This window comes from Malus domestica, chromosome 02, assembly GCF_042453785.1.
Source record: "Malus domestica chromosome 02, GDT2T_hap1".
Lineage (NCBI taxonomy): Eukaryota > Viridiplantae > Streptophyta > Magnoliopsida > Rosales > Rosaceae > Malus > Malus domestica.
Window position 1 is genome coordinate 32,214,123 of NC_091662.1, and position 17,428 is coordinate 32,231,550.

General features: G+C 35.2%; 2 protein-coding genes across 5 annotated transcripts; both read right to left on the bottom strand.

The window, feature by feature from the left end:
* On the bottom strand, positions 1-5,660 carry LOC103409110 (probable pectinesterase/pectinesterase inhibitor 47). Its single transcript, XM_008347930.3, has 3 exons — positions 4,818-5,660; positions 1,280-1,631; positions 1-809 (listed from the first exon to the last, which is right to left on the bottom strand). Exons 1-3 carry the CDS (start codon positions 5,493-5,495, stop codon positions 115-117), a joined length of 1,725 nt encoding a protein of 574 aa, XP_008346152.2. The 5' UTR covers positions 5,496-5,660; the 3' UTR covers positions 1-114.
* Positions 5,661-12,129: 6,469 nt separating this feature from the next.
* LOC103407314 (type I inositol polyphosphate 5-phosphatase 10-like) lies at positions 12,130-16,512 on the bottom strand. Of its 4 annotated transcripts, none has more exons than XM_008346245.4 (11): positions 16,378-16,512; positions 15,687-15,769; positions 15,479-15,542; positions 14,806-14,896; positions 14,591-14,695; positions 13,720-14,236; positions 13,433-13,626; positions 13,209-13,317; positions 12,922-13,070; positions 12,631-12,840; positions 12,130-12,548 (listed from the first exon to the last, which is right to left on the bottom strand). In XM_008346245.4, the coding sequence occupies exons 2-11, from the start codon at positions 15,717-15,719 to the stop codon at positions 12,542-12,544; spliced, it is 1,479 nt and encodes a 492-aa protein (XP_008344467.2). In that variant the 5' UTR covers positions 15,720-15,769; positions 16,378-16,512; the 3' UTR covers positions 12,130-12,541. The 4 variants fall into 4 exon arrangements, with proteins under 4 accessions (XP_008344467.2, XP_017180180.2, XP_017180181.2 ...); XM_017324691.3 differs by having other exon boundaries at positions 16,195-16,383; XM_017324692.3 differs by lacking the exon at positions 16,378-16,512 and adding an exon at positions 16,075-16,344.
* Positions 16,513-17,428: the final 916 nt, after the last annotated feature.

The following is a 17,428-nucleotide window of genomic DNA, read 5'->3' on the forward strand; positions in this document are numbered from 1 at the left end:
TTGGAATGAAATTAAGCCAATGAATAATTAAAAAGTTTTTAACAGTACTAAATACAATAATCAGTAGAAATAGTATTAATTTTCACTTGGAAGTTGAGAAGTTTTAATAATTCTCTAATTCAGCAACCCTCCATAGAAGGGTATATCGGTGTCGGGCAACCAAGTATCACCCAATGTGAAATTACTGACAGTGAAATTCAAGGCTTGAGTAGCATTCATCAGACTATAACCAGGCCATTGTACTCTCTTCGTCGTGTTTGCCCCCGGCCCGTGATTCTGAAACTCACCGTAAAACAGTGTGTCCAATCCAACCGTCCCATTCCATTCCAACCATCCAACTGAGCTGATCAGAGAGCCAATATAAGACTGCATGATGACAGTCCTAGAAAACACCTTCCAAGGCCTTCCCAGAAAATTTAACGTGGAGTTGAGGTCCGCTGCCAAGTCTGGCGCAGCTTCAATTGTGCAGTTGTGGATGGAGATTCCGGTGTTCTGATTCGGGTCAGTTCGTCCTTGGGCTGTGAAGGCGTTTTTCTGGTTGGGCATCGGTTTTCGAGCGTATAAATTGCAACTCTGGAAGACAGCAGCAGCATTTCCAAAAATGAAATCTACAGTTCCATATATGTCACATTCCTTATAGAACTGCCTCAGGGAATGTACGTATAGAGTGTCCTGATAGCCTTCGAAGCTGCACCTGTAAAATGTGGAGAGGTCAGCATTGTTTCTTACAGCTACCGCTTGGTGCTTTTCTGGACCTGCAGTGTTCCTGAATGTAATATCTACGGCCACAAATCGTTCCGCAGAAACAGCTGCAACACAACAAATCATTGAGTTTCAGACTAATTAAGCATGTAAAACATAAATAATTAATACTCAATTCACAGGTGTTCAAACTAATTTTCACTATGTTACACAAGTTTGACGATATTTAGTCGTCAATGAAGTAGAAGTCGACAGGTACTTACTACCTGAAGGCGATAAGGATTATGAAAATTATGAACCATGCATGTAGAGTTTTTCTCTAGTACATTGGCCAAATAATCAAGTTTAAAAATGACGTGTTAAAGAAACAAAACTTATCATCAAATTTGGATACATGTCATGTTTCAATTGAAACTATTTTGTCACTCAGCACTGTCACGTGACAAGGCACAACAGTTTTTTTGAGCCCCTACTAGGGTTTTGGTGGGATGAATGTGATTCAAATAATTTTTATACGCACTTTAATTTCAAGAGGGCCAGAAGAGAAAGAGGTAGCTAGCAGAAATGTAATTCTTACCAAAGGTTGAGGAGTTGAAGGTAGTCCAATCATCGACGAAACTATGGTTTCCGGTAATGACAGTGCTATTAATACCATCTCCGAGCAGCATTATGTTAGTCTTGTGTTTGGCGATGACAATGTACTCATGATAGCATCCTCCTCTAACATAGATCACAAAGTAGCCATCTTCAGGCTTCAACTTCTCGGGAGCAGAAGTAATAGCATCTCCGATCGATGTAAAGTTGTCCGTCCCATATGGACCCACAATCACTGTGTCGTTAACCAGAATGCCACTGCTCTCCATTTCTTCAAGAATCCTCTCACCTCTTTCGGAAGTCGTCGAGTTTTTGCCAGAACTTTTCCGAAGTGCCTGCAATTTATTTTTTATTCAAATGAATTCTTAGATACTCACGAATCTCTACGTAATCACTTGTTCTTTTATCAATTATGGTTCATGAAATTTAAGCTCACAAGTCAGGTCTCCTCCATTAAAGTGATTAGCCACTAGACTAAATGATCATATACTTAATTATATATCTAAAGTTGATCAAACGATATTACACGTATGGTTTGGATTTGTAGTCAATGTGATTAAGCTTGTTCTATACATTGTAGCCGTACTGTACACATTTGTTAAATTTTAATTTGTGCAAGTATATTGAGTATTTTAGTCATATTTACAGATTACTTTATTGTTTTAGTACACTGCATAATATACTAGTATTGGCACATGACCTAAATTCAATACGGATTTTCACTCATCAATTTACGTTGAGTTTTGTTTACACCCAACATGCCACCTTTGGACAGTAAAATTTTTTAACACCCATCTCAAAATTTAAGTTTTTTTGGACACCAAACATAATTAACACTAATTAAAACCAACCTTTGAAATATCTTTTGTATTTAAAATTTGGTTGTAAACAGAATCGCTCTTTAATACTGTGTAAGACATACAAAAGTCACTTATTAAGATACTTATTACCCTGATAACATGTTAAGAATCTTTTTATGTCGTATGATCGGATGATGAGTTGACCAGAAAAATAAAAGGATGGGTGGTGGTGGTGGCGGCGTGCTGCATTTGATGGGGGAGGCCATTGACGGTGCAAATGCATCGCGATCGATATGCAGAAACCATGTGACGTACGTTACTTACAAGTTATGCACGTACAATAATTGACATCGGTTGGCAGGGCCTCTTATTTTGACTCCATTACTCCAGATCTAGCTACTTCTATCACACAGAGACCCACTTGGACTTGAATAAACAATTGAACCATAAATTGAGATCTTTGTGTCGATAAACAATATTTCGTAACTATTTAAAAAAACAAATTGTAGCTCAGTTGACTTAGAACATTTTGTTCTGCACCTACTTGAGTTTTCTAATTCGAGCAAAAAAAAAAAAAAAATCACAAAAATGTTGAATAAAAAAAATAATAGTAGAGAAGGTATCTTTATGATGTACTATCTACTATGTGATTGTTCCTCTCAAATTAAGTCTCTATGAACTCCATATCTTACACTAATTTAAGGTTTTATAAAAATAAAACTCACAATTTGAAGGGTAAGATTGTGAGAAAAAAAATATACAAGTTAATTACAAATAGTGACTCTAATTATGATTCTTTTTATTAAGAAGCTCTAATTCATAGAGTAACCATGGGTTTACAACCTCATTATCATCAATTAAATGAAAAATTGGAAATTTTTGCATAATAACATGAGAAGTTGGAAATTTAAGTGAAGCTACTATTACATTTCACGGTATTAAGATGAGATGTTACTCTTACTCTTAAAATGTCATCGTGCACTCTTTCTATGTGTATTTCAATTATACAATATTCAATTTTGTGTATTAAATGACATTATAAAAGTTTTATGTAAACAATATCAATTGATACTAACATACGATTCACCAAACCACATAATATAAAAATTCAAGTATTTTTCCCAATTGTAAGTCAAAAACCTACTTCACTCTATAATTTTTTGGGAAATGATAAAAACGCCTTTTTAACTTCTTACACATTCCTATTTAATTCTAGTGGTTAATTACGTTGATTTTTTTTAAACAAATGGTTAAAACTAAAAATAAAAATATATGGAAAGCTAAAGTGGTGTGTGAAAATTATTTTTCTAATTCTTTTCTCAACTGCCACAATATTTATTGGACCATCTTCAAATGAGATGTCAAATATGCCAAATAGTAGCTGAGTCATTTGACTTCTTACTTTTTAGCTATCTTTTTTACAGCATACAAAGAAGAAGTTAAATATATTTAATTTAATTTGTTAAAGCATGGGTCCATTAACAACCAAAAGAATAAAAAAATAAAATCAATTTTAATTATTTTTAATAGTTAATGTAACTATGAGGCTCAATATAATAATAAAATAAAGATTTGATGGATCATTGAAAAAGAAGAAATTTTAACATTTGTATACAATTGGCCACATTAGTCATTAAATAAAATTTTGACATATTATATTTGATATCTAAAGATGCTATTAGAAAGTCTTGCTATTTGTTTGTGAACATTACTCAACTGTTACAAATTCAATAGCAGTTACAAATTCAATAGCAGCTCCTGCTTCTAATCAATCATAAATAACACACGTGTCCAATCTATATTTAGAATTTTAATTATTTAAACATATATATCTGTAATTAGATACAAGTAGGAGTTGCTGCTAAATTTGTAACAGCCTAAGTAGTGTGCTTTGTTTGTTGAAATCTAGTGTCACATCCCCAGATGCTCTATTGTATCTGCCATTTTGGTACCTTTTATATATAATCTAATGACACTTGTTATCTTTCTTGGGTTCCGAATTACACTAGTATATAGTTTCATTCCATGCATTGTTATTCAACAATATTTTTTATTAGGTAATGCAATAGAGGATTTTTTTTTATATTATATATTGTAGACTATATGATGTAGTGGTTAATCATTGAATTTATTTTTTAAATTATTATAAACAGAGTCAAATTATCAACCATTACATTATATGATTTACAAATATATTCTAATATTCTTCCCAACAATTTCCCTTTTTATTACCCAATAGTCCAACAAAGCTATAAGCATGTAGCCTCTGACTATCAGATATACTACAAGATTTTATCCAATTAAAATCTTAACTAGGATACTGACATATATATTCAAATTATCACAGAAAAAAAAAGTAAAAAAATGGGTAATACTTCATTTACTATCTATTTATACTATCATTTGTACTATCTTTTTAATCAAGGTAGGCCCATCAATACATGTGAGTCTCATATATATTAAAATCTTAACTAGGATACTGACATATATATCAAAATTATCACAGAAAAAAAAAGTAAAAAAATGGGTAATACTTCATTTACTATCTATTTATACTATCATTTGTACTATCTTTTTAATCAAGGTAGGTCCGTCAATACATGTGAGTCTCATTTTTATTAGAAAAATAATACAAATAATAGTACAAATAAATGGTAAAATTAACATTTTTGTAAAAACAAAAAAAAGAAATGTCTAGAAAAATGAACTCAAAAGCTTTACCTTAATGAAAGTTTCAAGTGATACCCGGAATTTGTGCACATTTTTGGTGCCGGAGCCCTCACTGCCTTTCTTATGCTTTTTGAGATTACGAGCCAAGGAATGCGTGACCAACCCAAGCGACACACTATAGAGCTGCGTAACATTAGAGAAGGCCACGGCCAGAGCCGTGGTGTTTCCCAAAACGCTGCTCTTAGACACCACAAGCCCATCGTAACAAGTCTGCTGGTTGGTCACAATGCCGCTCAGCAACGTCTGCACCTTGTCCACCAGTTCCTCGTTCAGCGTCTCGGCGGACTTGAGCTCTGTCGAGATCGCCTCCAAGTGCTCCACGTTCAGCTCCGAGAAATGCTGGCAGTCCTCCAGCGCGTTTGACTCGCTGTCGCTTATGAAATACGACTTGTGCTTGGTTTTTCCAAGGAAGTGGTTAATTGTTGTGGAGGTTTTGCGTGCCTGTTTCAGGCATTGTTTGATGGAGAACTTGCCGTAGCTGTAGGGATCGGACGGTGAGGAGCGAATGGTGGAGAGCATCGAACGGCAGAGCTTTGGGTAGAGGGTGGACTTGCATGCTGAAGAGGATGATGAGGAGGATGATGCAGCAGCACCAGAGGTTAGCAGAAGTAGTGAAAAGAGGGATAGAGAAAGGAGGTGGAAGAAAGGAGAGGAGCGTAGCCGTGGCATTTTGAGTGTGAAAATGTATTGTTTTTCCCGCCGGGGGGGTGTGGGGGGCGGGGGCCGCTCTAGGTTGAGTTGAGTGTTTGAAAATGTGTGTTGGGGATCTCTTATATATATATATATATATATAGAGAGAGAGAGAGAGAGAGAGAGAGAGAGAGAGAGAGAGATGCAGATATGCAGGGATGCGCGTGTACATTATTAGTAGGGGAATGGGGTTGTCGGTTTTGACAATTTAGAGGTCAGCAATTTTAATGCAGAGGTAGGTAATGCGGTTGTGTTGGCATCTGAGAACGTGCAAGGTAGCACATACTCCTAATCTAGCTCCATCGTATTTTTAGGGCTAACTACATTTCACACCTCAAGGGGATGAAGTAATTTTTTATGGGATATTGATGATAGAAGTGATTTTTTATTTGGAGTGAATTAGACGAGGATTAGAGATATTGTTTTAGAGACCATTAGAATGGATAAGTTTCTTTTATAAGCAATTCATTTTCTACTCTCTAGTGTAGCATAAATTTTCTCTTTCTCCCCTCAATCTACCTTGAAATTAAAGAGTTATCTATTCCTTTCCAATCCTTGGTGGCGGCTTTTGGAGAGAGCGAAAGGTGTCATCGTATAGGGTCCAAAATTTAAAAGGGTTCTCCTCATAGTCACTTCTCATGATAGCAATGTTGGAGTAAGATTAACTATGTGGTTTATTAAAATTACACATGGTTATTTTTTCTCATTTTTATTCTTGCGTATAATAACCATATTTTTCCTCTGTTTTAGTTTAAACTCACTGACTAAGATCCAATTAAATAAATTTGTAGTGTAAAAGTAAAATGTTAAAGTTTCACCATAAATCAATTGACCATATAAAAACTTAACTTATTTATACGCGCATACAAGATCTCTTCTCTTATTAATGTGTGATTCATTATCAATAATAGGTATTGTGAAACTTGAAAGAATTGTGATGACCCACATAGTAAAAGATGGTGGATGAAATAGCAATGTTGGTGAGATATTTGTTATAATTACTACATGGCTTATTGGCTTTTGACCAATACGATAGTCAAGACTTTTGATCAGGCATGTAATGCTTTGTGTTAAAGCATACTTTGTAAACTTTCATATCTATACATAGGGACTCTTGTAAACGTTAGAACACACCAATTCATTTTGGTAAAGGCATTCTCACTCTCACTACAATAAAAATGAGCAACAGTCGCTATTTTTTGTCACAATTATCACATTGATTGGGATTGCTTCTTAAAAAAGTTTACGCAATTGTAGAAATATGACTCCTTGAATTAATAATTCATAATGGAACTTACAATATATATAAGGTTTGACATAACCCATATGTGAAAGAAATTCTAAAAATTAATACAATTATATAAGTACATTCATATAATTATGAAGAGGGTTATGGTTTAATTAATTCTATTCTAAGACTGCGCCCCATCCCCTGCAAATTGAACGAGGCTAATCAAACAAGTTGATTAGTGGACGAAATACAACAAACTTGATGACTTCCAAGAGTGACCTTTTCACGAACAAAGTGATAATGAGTTCAATATAATGTGTGCGAGCATGTTGAACAGGATCAGAAGCGAGGCCAGTGGCACTAAGATTGTCTCAATATAGAAGGACAAGGATAGGCGAACACCTAGCTCGTAAAGTATAAAAATAATCTAAGTGGTTTCAGCACATGCATGAGAAAGAGCATAGTATTCTGACTCAGCACTGGAATGTGACCTACTTTTTAGAGCACCAAGAGATAAATTTGAGCCAAGATAAACAAGGTAGTCAGTGGTGAAATGAACGATGTCAAAAAAACCGGCCCAATCAACATCAGAATATGCAGATAGGGTAGCGGAAGCAACCTGATGAGTCAAGGTGATACCAAAATCTAAAGTACCTTTTATGTAATTGAGAATCCATTTGGCAGCAATCATATAAGTAGTGTGAGGCGAGCTCATAAATTGGGCAATATTATTGACGACAAAGAAATATCAGGACGAGTGAGAGTGAGATACTAGAGCGAGCTAACTAGCTCACGAAACAAAGTAAGAGAAGCCAGGGTGACCTATCAGAAGCCGTGAGAGAAATCTTAGCGGCAAGGGGCGTGGATGTGGGCTTGAACGTAAGTATATCAAATTTTTTAAGGAGGTCATGAGCATACTTTAGTTGATTAATATGGAGATATAAGTGGAGTCAAGAGTAACTTGTATACCCAAAAAATAACTGAGAGGACCCAAATCTTTGATGTTAAACTATTTACCAAGGAGAGTAGTAAATTGGCTAAGAAGATCATATGAGCTGCCAGTAATAATGATGTCATCCAGATATAGTAGCAAGTAAATAGTAGAGGAGGCATGTCGAAAAATAAACAGTGAAGAATATCCTTCACTCCACCGAAAACCGAGGCGAAACAAGAAAGAACTGATTTTGTGAAACCATGCACGAGGTGCTTCTTTAAGACCCATGTAATGATTTCTGAAGGTGACAGACATAATGCGAACAAGCAGGATCCGCAAAACTCGGTGGTTGAGCAATGTAAACATCTTCCTGAATGCATTCATGCATTAACATTCAATTGACGAAGTGGCCAAGCATGAGAAATAGCAAGACTCAAGACAGTGCAAATAGTAGCTGGTTTGACAACGAGATTGAACTTTTCAAAATAATTAATGCCACGACACTGATGGAAACCCTTAACCACAAGACGAGCTTTATAGCGCTCAATAGAGCCCTCAAGATTCCACTTGATACAAAAAGCTCATTTGCAACGAACAATATTCTGGCCAGGTCGGGGCAGAACAAGAGACCATGTCTGATTGCGAAGCAATACATTAATTTGCTCAATCATGGCACTGCACCATTCCGGATGCTTAGGGGCATGAGAAAAACAAGTAGGTTCACCATAATTAATAGACGCTAAGAAAGCATAAGGAAGAACAGTGCCTCAGTACGAGTCTTCGGTTTGGAGATTCCATCACGAAGACAAGTCGCCATTGGATGAGTACGGACTGCACGGTGGAGGGGGTAGCATCAGGGAGAGTCGGTTGGACCATGTCAGAGGGCATAGGCAGAGGGACACGCGCGCTAGGGCACGTTAAAGGCAACATGCTTGGGCCGACAAGATCACGTAAGGTGGGGTGCATGGGTGTGTTCAACTGGAGTGGCGCTCAATTGGGTTATAAGAGGCAGCTATAACAGTGACTTCTTGAGTTTGCAACGAATGTAACTTAGAAACTAACACCAATAAAGTGGCATTGCTAGTTGCTTCTTGAGTTTATCTTAAAAAGAAAGGGAGACACTGTTAATATCTATTTCGCAACAGTTCTTTGATTTGAGAGAGTTTGAGAGACTCTCTCTCGAGAGCCCGTTTGAGAGAGAGAGAGAGAAGGCTTCCCTCTCTAAACTTCTCTCCTTCCCTACGCTTGTTTTGTACTGCTGGTCGATTTCTATGCCACCCTTCGGGGCGGCTCTTCCTCCGTCGGTCGTGGCTGCTTCTTCACCCTTGGTGGTGAGCTTGTTCTGTGTTTTTCTTTTGGAACTTCATATTTTGTATTTGGGCCAAGTGTTGGCTGCCTAGTTGGGTCTTTTAATGAATTTCTGTCTCACTACCAGATAAAAAAAAAAAATTCTTTGATTTTGATCGTATAGGATTCGATACCGTTAATTGTACAAAATCGGATATAAGTTTAGTTGTATAGGATCCGTCGAATTATCGGATCAAATTGAGTTGCAATATTTTTCGTATCGGATCGGATCAAAGATAAGACGATTCAGCCAATATCCATCCGTTTACAACTCTAAAGCCAAGGTCAATATTGTAGTTAGAATTGCAACGACAATGACACCCTACTATACTGCAAAATATACGACGTGGGTGTCACTGTACTAGAAAAGTTTATGACTACGAAGTAATGTTATGACAGAAAAATGCATTGACAAAGGAGTTGTCTTTGTAGAGAAAAAAACAATTGAAACAGTGACACGGACCACTTGCACCACTACGTTGCAACATAGTGACCTCCTTGTCCAAACAATTGTGATTAAAGAATTGTAATGCAGATGGCGCTTTATCAGGGTGGTGAAAAGCATCAGGTTTATGCACTTTAGTGCAAATTTGATCTCCACTAACTCTCTTTCCTCTAATAATTAACTTCTAACCTACTAACGTTATCGTTCAACTAAAAAAAATAAAGATAAAAAGAATTGTGATCCTTTGGTTGGAAGTTTATGAGTGGTGGTGAAATAATACGAAGGGAAACAATTGTATGTCTTGTTTGGTTGGAAAGTTCCAAGTTATGTGCACAAAACTTTGCCATTTTTTTTTTTTTTTTGATCGAAAAACTTTGCCAATTGAAACTAGGGCTTTAAATCCTTAGATCCATTTTTGAAACTAAGTTTGTTCAGATGCTTCTGCGTCTGCCACTATTTCTTTGGATCAGTTAGACTTGGACTTCTGATTGTTTTAGGGCCAAACTAAAAGTGCACAAGATTATGGAGCTTTTCAGGATGGACAATGCTTGTGTTTCTTATATGAAAACCTACTTATCCCTGAACTTATAATTAATGTCTTTTCACTGTTTACTTAATGCATATGAATGGTTTAACGATTTTCAAATTGAATGACTTCTTGCAGATATGATCTTTAGAAAATGATAAAGAGAATGAACTATTCTGGTTATGATGTTCATTATTTGATGTATATGAATAGCTAAATGGTCTCTAAATTTAATAAATTTGTTTGTATATATGATCTTTAGATAATGATAAAGATAATGAATTTTCATCAAAAAAAAAAGTTAAAGAGAATGAATATTTTCAATTATGATATTCATACAGTAAAGAAACATTAATCAGTCAACCACATAAATTAAACATGGAACAAAACCAAAACATCAATTACATTGATCCGAAAGGGGTGAATAGGGTCAAAATTTTCAACATATTACGTCACATGTTCAAACCCTCCATTTCTCTATCTAGATTATAAAAAAAAAGGTTTTTAAGCCAAAATAATCCCTGAAAATTGCATAACATATCACTTTGGTCCTTGAGATTGTCCACCATCCATTATTTTGGTCATTCCGTTAAAAACTCCGTTAAGTGTCCTGGAGCTCTTGGTCGGAAGTTTGGGCAATTTTCAAAGTTTCATAACTCAATTGTTTCATAACCAAATTCGACCCATAATATATCAAAATGAAGATAGGAAAGTTTAGAACAAGATTATACCTATTTTGAAGCCCAGTGGTTGCTGAAGATGGCCGGAAATAGCCTGAAAGGTGACTGGTCCCCGGGAAAATTGGAAAACTTGCCAGAAACTGGGTAAAATTTAAACATTCATAACTTCTTCAATACTTAATGAAATCGAGTGATTCAAAAATGAAAATCATACTTCTCGATGAGACGAAGAGAATGGCATCTTTCTTGACAGCTAACTCATCTTGATTTGGCCAAAAATTGCTCGAAAGTAGAGAATGGTACATTTCTTGACAGCTAACTCGTCGTGATTTGGCCGGAAAACGGCTCAAAAGTACCATTCTCTTTGTCTTGTCGAGAAGTATGATTTTCGTTTTTGAATCACTCGATTTTGTTGACTATTGAAGAAGTTATGAACGTTTAAAATTTACCCAGTTTTTGGCAAGTTTTCCAGTCACCTTTCAGGCTATTTTCCGTCTATATCTGGCAACTATTGGGCTTTCAAATAGGTATAATCTTTTTCTACACTTTTCTATCTTCATTTTGATATATTATGGGTCGAATTTGATTAAGAAATGATTGAGTTACAAAGCTTTGAAAATTGTTCAAACTTCCGGCCAAGAGCTTTGGGACACTTAACGGAGTTTTGAATGGAATGACGAAAATAATGAATGGTGGACAGGGACCATTTCTATTGATTTTATAGGTCAAATTTGATTAAGAAACTATTGAGTTACGAAGCTTTGAAAATTGTCCAAACTTCTGGCTAAGAGCTCCTCCAGGACACTTAACGGAATGACCAAAATAATGGACGGTGGACAATCTCATGAATCATTTCTATTGATTTTCAATTTCAGGAATCAAAGTGATGTATTATGCAAATCTCAGAGACCATTTTGGCTAAAAAACCTAAAAATAAATATAAAATAAAATAAAATAAAACTTGTAAAACATATTAACTTCCAAATAATGTTTCGAAATTTCCCAAATTACTCTAACTCCAAAGTTTATAAAAATTCTGAATTTAAAAATTATGTTCCAACCTAGTCCTAGTCCGAAACTTGGGATTGGATATTGGTAACACATGGTTTCCGATTCTGAAAAACACCCGTACATTGGCCTTAAAATTTGACACTCAACTTATAACTAAAAGGGTTCGATTACGAATGCAATGCCAATTTGCATACAAAGTTTGAAACTGAATGTGCTGCTTAATACTATAATCCTGTACTTAAACTACCATATGGTGTATTCTCACCTTCACCACCACCGACCTAAAATGTTTCGCCCAGTTAAACACGTTGAGATCATGCAAAGGGTTGTAGCTTAAGTGTTTAGAGCCCTTTTTTGTGTATCTGAAGTTTCGTGATCGATTCCACGCTCTCCTAGTATCACTCGCATTAAACACAATGAGATCATAGATAAGACCAGGTGGCTTGTGAATCAAGCAATTTTATATCATCAGCTCCATTCTCTTTTGACCCAAATTTAGGCAAGAGAAATGGGAATGTCTACAAATAAATATTGTAACCAACACTTTGATATATGACAAGAACAAAGACAGCCGAAATTCACACAATAATCTGTCACCTATGAATATCTCCCCTTCAACTTGTTAGGAAATCCGAATATATCCAAAGCCGAGCATCTTTGCCGTGAGAGAACATACTTCATATTGCCTGCAGGAGAGGTCAACTATTTCGGTACAGTACATCTCTCACTTGTTGGAGAATTATTCTGCACCTCAGTGCTGCAATAAACTCTGCATCATTAAACCTACGTCATCTCATTAGATAAGCAAAACTGGGTATTTCTTCAAACTTTCAGTGGTTACGGTTAGCTGTTTAGTACCTGACAATACAAAAGGACGATCAGGGAAAGGACCTTTAACGGTAGGTAATCAAAGAACTAACCAAATTTAGCTATAACTTACATGTTTCTCTGGTATCTAGCAGTTGGTAAAAGCTCTTCAATTTCGATTTTCATATTAGAGCTAGGTGATCCCCTCTTATTTTCATTCTCATTAACTACAACATCCACAAAAAATGCTGCACACACTGGCCGATGGTCAGAGAACCGAGACTCTCCACGTATGTAAGAAAGTTGTCTGATCCCATTTCCATGCCATAGTATTCTATCACACCTGCAATTTTAAACGAGTCAAATAAACTTCTTTGTTAAATGTCAATTGGGTTCCGTAAGTACAATCTTCCAGTCGACCTACCAAGCTGGTGTTCTTCTTTTCTTTTTCGATGTTTTTATCTCTCCAAAATATGTGTCTGAGTTATAAAAGTATTTGTAAGTAGGTGCAAAGTAGATTTTCCCCTCTTTCCATCCTTTGAATACTCGCCCTGCTTCTCTTTCGATCTTGAGCTATATATGCAACCAAAAACAAACAAAAATTATTAGTACACCATGAAAGATTGAAATGTGATCTGATATGATTGTACTTATGTTGTACCTGCAGTTCCCAACATAAATTTCTTATTCTTTCATGGCAAAATCAGTTACCTGATCTTTGTCAAGAAGTGCATCCCAGTTGTTGTCCATCAATAGCTTTTGGGTTTCAGAGTAGCTCAAAGCAATGCGGTAATTCAAGTCCCCTAACCATATGACCACACTAGATCCATTTGCAAAGAGATTAATCAGATAATTAGTGTCAATAAATGTGAGAAAATAGTGTTGGATTATAAAAAGGGTTCAGTACTTTAATAACAAGGTTGAAATATGCTTACTCATGTCCTAGAATTTTATCCGGCATCCTACTACGAGCTGTTTTGCAAATCTTCGGAAACTGAGTGCTTTTAAGAATCTCTAAAACATCCAGATTTCTCCTAAGCTCATCGCCCTCTTTCTCCCCAGATGCCAAGTGACTGCAGACAAAGCAAAAGCTTGTCTGATGGAATAAGAAGCTCACAGATATACATCCCTGCAACCAGTATACAAAATCATCTATGTACTGTAAAAGGTTTTTTTTATGTATAACCGACATCTGGTGCTTGTAAAAGTTTTAACAAAATACCTTGTTTCCAAGTCCCATTATCCCGCGACTGATGCAAGAGATCCTCAAGTGGCTAACATATTGTATATACTCTTTCCTCGCCCAAATAGTAACAAAAATTCCTACCATTTGCTTACTTGCTATAAGGCCGTACTTCATCTGGTTGGTAGTAGAGGCCATGGAAATTTCCGATATATCAAAGGCATTAGATCCATCCTCATCTGGATCTGAAGAAAGGTCGTCTTCATTTATGTTTGGTTGTTGGCACCGAAAACAAAAATCTTTACTATGTTTCCTTTCTAGTTCAAAAGGGCAGTTGCAACTCTTCAACCTCCGTTTGCTCTCTGTCCTAAAAGTCTTACTGACCTTTTTAAGGGAAGGCTTCGGGGAAAATCGTGAACCACCTGCTTTGCTTCTTGAACACCCATCAGGTGATTTGTTTAGCGACTGATTGATTAAAGCGAGCCATTTTGCTGCAGGTTCATTATCTTCCAGAACTAGTACATTTCCTGCATTTAGCGGAACAATTTCCTGGAAACTGATGGTAAAAAGCAGAAAAATTAATTAGATGAACAATCAATATCTTCTTCAGAAGCACAAACAATATGGAATTACATTTTCATTTTAAAGGCTGTACCAAACTGATATGACAAAACAAAAAATACACGCAGAAGATAAAAATTCACTAGTTTCTTTCTACAGCGAGTGTGCCTGTCCTTTTGACACATTATCATACACTGTGACTCATATCAGTCCGATGGTTTCAAAAACGAGTACCCAAATGTACAATTTCATTTGAAAAAATTGTCAAAATAATTTATCCGTTTGAAACTATAAAAATCAAAGGCAAACACAAAGAAAATGAAAAAAAGAAAAAAAAAAGAGACCATACCCCAAGACATATATGTCTGATTCATTATCAACCTGCAGAAAATCATCCAGATTAAGGCCACTATGAGGAGATTTCCCTCCTGCATTCCATGTCGCCACAAAAACCCTGAAACAAAAAAACCGAGAAAGCAAAAGCCAAAAGTTAGCGCATATGCATTCTTGTGAGCGGATAGAAAGACGGAAACAAGAACCAGTTGTAGAAGATATTCCAATTACCGAAAGGACTGAACATATTGACCGGCAGGCATTTGAGATCCTGTGTCACTTATAGATTGAATGTCAACTGATGGGTTAGACTGCCGTGCTTCTGAAATAGGATACAATTACGTAAAGACTTCATGGTAAGATGTCAAATTTATAAGAATTGTAGGCTAAGCAAGACAGAAATTTTCTTTGGAAGTTAAAAAGGAAGCAGAGAGAGAGAGAGAGAGAGAGAGAGGTGGGGATGAGAGGGACATTTTTTATGCTTGCTAGTTGCTACCTTTCTTGCAGTAGCTTAGATTTGAAACATGAATATATTCTAAGATTACATTTCCATGGTGCTCTCCCTCTCTCTGTAGCAATCGATATCTTTCTTACCAAAAACGCCATTTTAAGACCCCAAATGTCTTATATGGTAGGACCAATGTCCCTATCTTACCAAACAGTTAAAGAAGAACAAATCCATTCAAAAAAAGAAGAGTAAATCACATCCTTCAAAAAGCAGATGGGATTCTATTCTGCGGTTCCAAAAAGAAAGATAACATCAACTATAATATAAGTCCCCAATTGCAAGGAATATCCTCTCTCTCTCTCTCTCTCTCTCTCTCTCTCTCTCTAGATTTTCTCCATTGGAAAACAATGGTGATAAGTGATTGAATTGAAACCAGAAAGAAACACATTTACTCACCTGAGAAATCCGAAGAGCCGCTTCCTTCTTTCTCCTTTGTGGTGAAGATTTTATGAATAAAAGACTGAAACAAAAGGGTAAACACAAAATCCAATTAATTAACAAAATCTGATAAAAAATCACCATTCTGTTTGCCGAAAGATCCATTTTTTTTATCTACAAAATTGAAAAGAAGAAGAATTTGGAAACAAAAATAAGAAAAAGGAACCTTCTTTTTCACGTCTTGATTGCTGACAGGCATTCCGAAGGTGCAACTTTTTCATCAACTGTTATTCACAGACCTTCACAAACCTACAGATAACAGATTTATACTGCAATTAGATCAAAACCTTCCAAACCGGATAATTAAATTGCTCCTATTTCTTTTAAATCGTCAAAAAAAAAAAGAAGGAAATTTCATGAATTGGACAAAATAAATTATAGATTAAAAACAAAGAGGACAACGTGAGAATATTTGTAAAATATTGAGATTGAACAAACGAATACAATTCTCAGAGAATAAGACTCTAGTTACCTACATCCAAAAAATAGCATCAAATACAAACACCCAAATGCAATTCAGTTTCAGATGACAGAATAAATAGAACATAAATTACCAGAACTTGGTGAAGGATGAGATCTCTGTAAACTTATATAAATATAATATATATGTATATATGTATATATTTATATATTATTATAAAGAAAGAGTGGCAATGGCAACAAGAACAACCAACCCATGAAACAAGTTGACAGGCAACATGGGTTTTCTCGAGAAAGTCAACTGGACAAAGCGATTCCCTGTTCCTTGCCTTGATAAAATATTTGGATTTGTTTGTTTAATTTATTTTTTATTCCAGAAAAAAAAAAAAAAAAAAAAGGAGATGGAGAATTGAACGTGATAAGACTGGTAAGGAGACCTGCATATTCCATATGGATGGCTTCAAACTTCCACCTCTTGTTCTTCCATAGATGGTGTTTCAAGAAAAGTCCTCTCCCTTTGTTTTTTGTTGATGGACAATACAAACAAAGACAAATGCAATAAATAATTTCACGAGCGAAACTTATTAGTGTTTTTAATATATTTTTATTGATTTTAATATATATAGGTTACGATCCGGAGACATATCGTTTTTCACACATTTTAACACTCATTTGATAGGGCTCACTTCTCAATGTATTTTAACGATCCAAATCGTCGGTATTTAGTACATCATTCATAGATCATCCTTGCTAAAAATTTAGACAAATCCAAAATAATTATGAAATTCATTTATAGTGAAAAATGGTCGAATACGGTTCTACAAAGAAACACTAAATTTAATCCAACCGTATAGTTTTGGATTTGAGTGATTTTTAGTGTACATAATTTTTTAGGTAAGACATAAAAAATAGACAATTAGGTCTTTGAGATACACCATTAGATGAATTCCACAAAAACTTGTGTCAAAATATATGTTAAAAACGTGACCTTATATATATTATTTATTATTTTTAACATGTTTCTTCAAAAAATTTATATATCTTTTGATATTTAAAGCGTTATTTGGCTTTGCAATTTTTATTTTTGTTTAGAATTACTTTATTGAAACGAAAAAGAAAATAACAATTCTCAAGTATTACAATTTCTTTTTCAACTAATTTTTGGTGACATTTAATATGTTCTTAAGAAAGCAAATTTTCTATCAGAAAGTGATTTTACACACTTTTTAGCTTTTCACTTTACTCTTTATTTTTGGCAATTGAATTGAGTAAATCAACGGATATGATTAAACATATGTGTTAGAGGTTTAAAAGAGTATACTTATATTCCCTTTTTTAGCCGATGCTAGCACTAGTATTGGTCTTCATGTAAAGACACTTGCATTTGAGATATGTGTGTCAAACTAAGGCGAGATTTGTTTTTCTATTTGATTCTGGTTATACTTGTGGTTCTTTTTATGGAAGCTTTCACTTTTTGATAAAATAAAA

Coding starts and splice junctions, on each gene's coding strand:
- LOC103409110 (XM_008347930.3), bottom strand. CDS start 5,495: ATGCCACGGCTACGCTCCTCTCCTTTCTTCCACCTCCTTTCTCTATCC. Junction 1,632..4,817: donor CACTTGAAACTTTCATTAAG/GTAAAGCTTTTG, acceptor AATAAATTGCAG/GCACTTCGGAAAAGTTCTGG. Junction 810..1,279: donor CTTCAACTCCTCAACCTTTG/GTAAGAATTACA, acceptor GTTGTGTTGCAG/CTGTTTCTGCGGAACGATTT.
- LOC103407314 (XM_008346245.4), bottom strand. CDS start 15,719: ATGCCTGTCAGCAATCAAGACGTGAAAAAGAAG. Junction 14,696..14,805: donor CAATATGTTCAGTCCTTTCG/GTAATTGGAATA, acceptor TTTTTGTTTCAG/GGTTTTTGTGGCGACATGGA. Junction 14,237..14,590: donor TCAGACATATATGTCTTGGG/GTATGGTCTCTT, acceptor TTTTACCATCAG/TTTCCAGGAAATTGTTCCGC.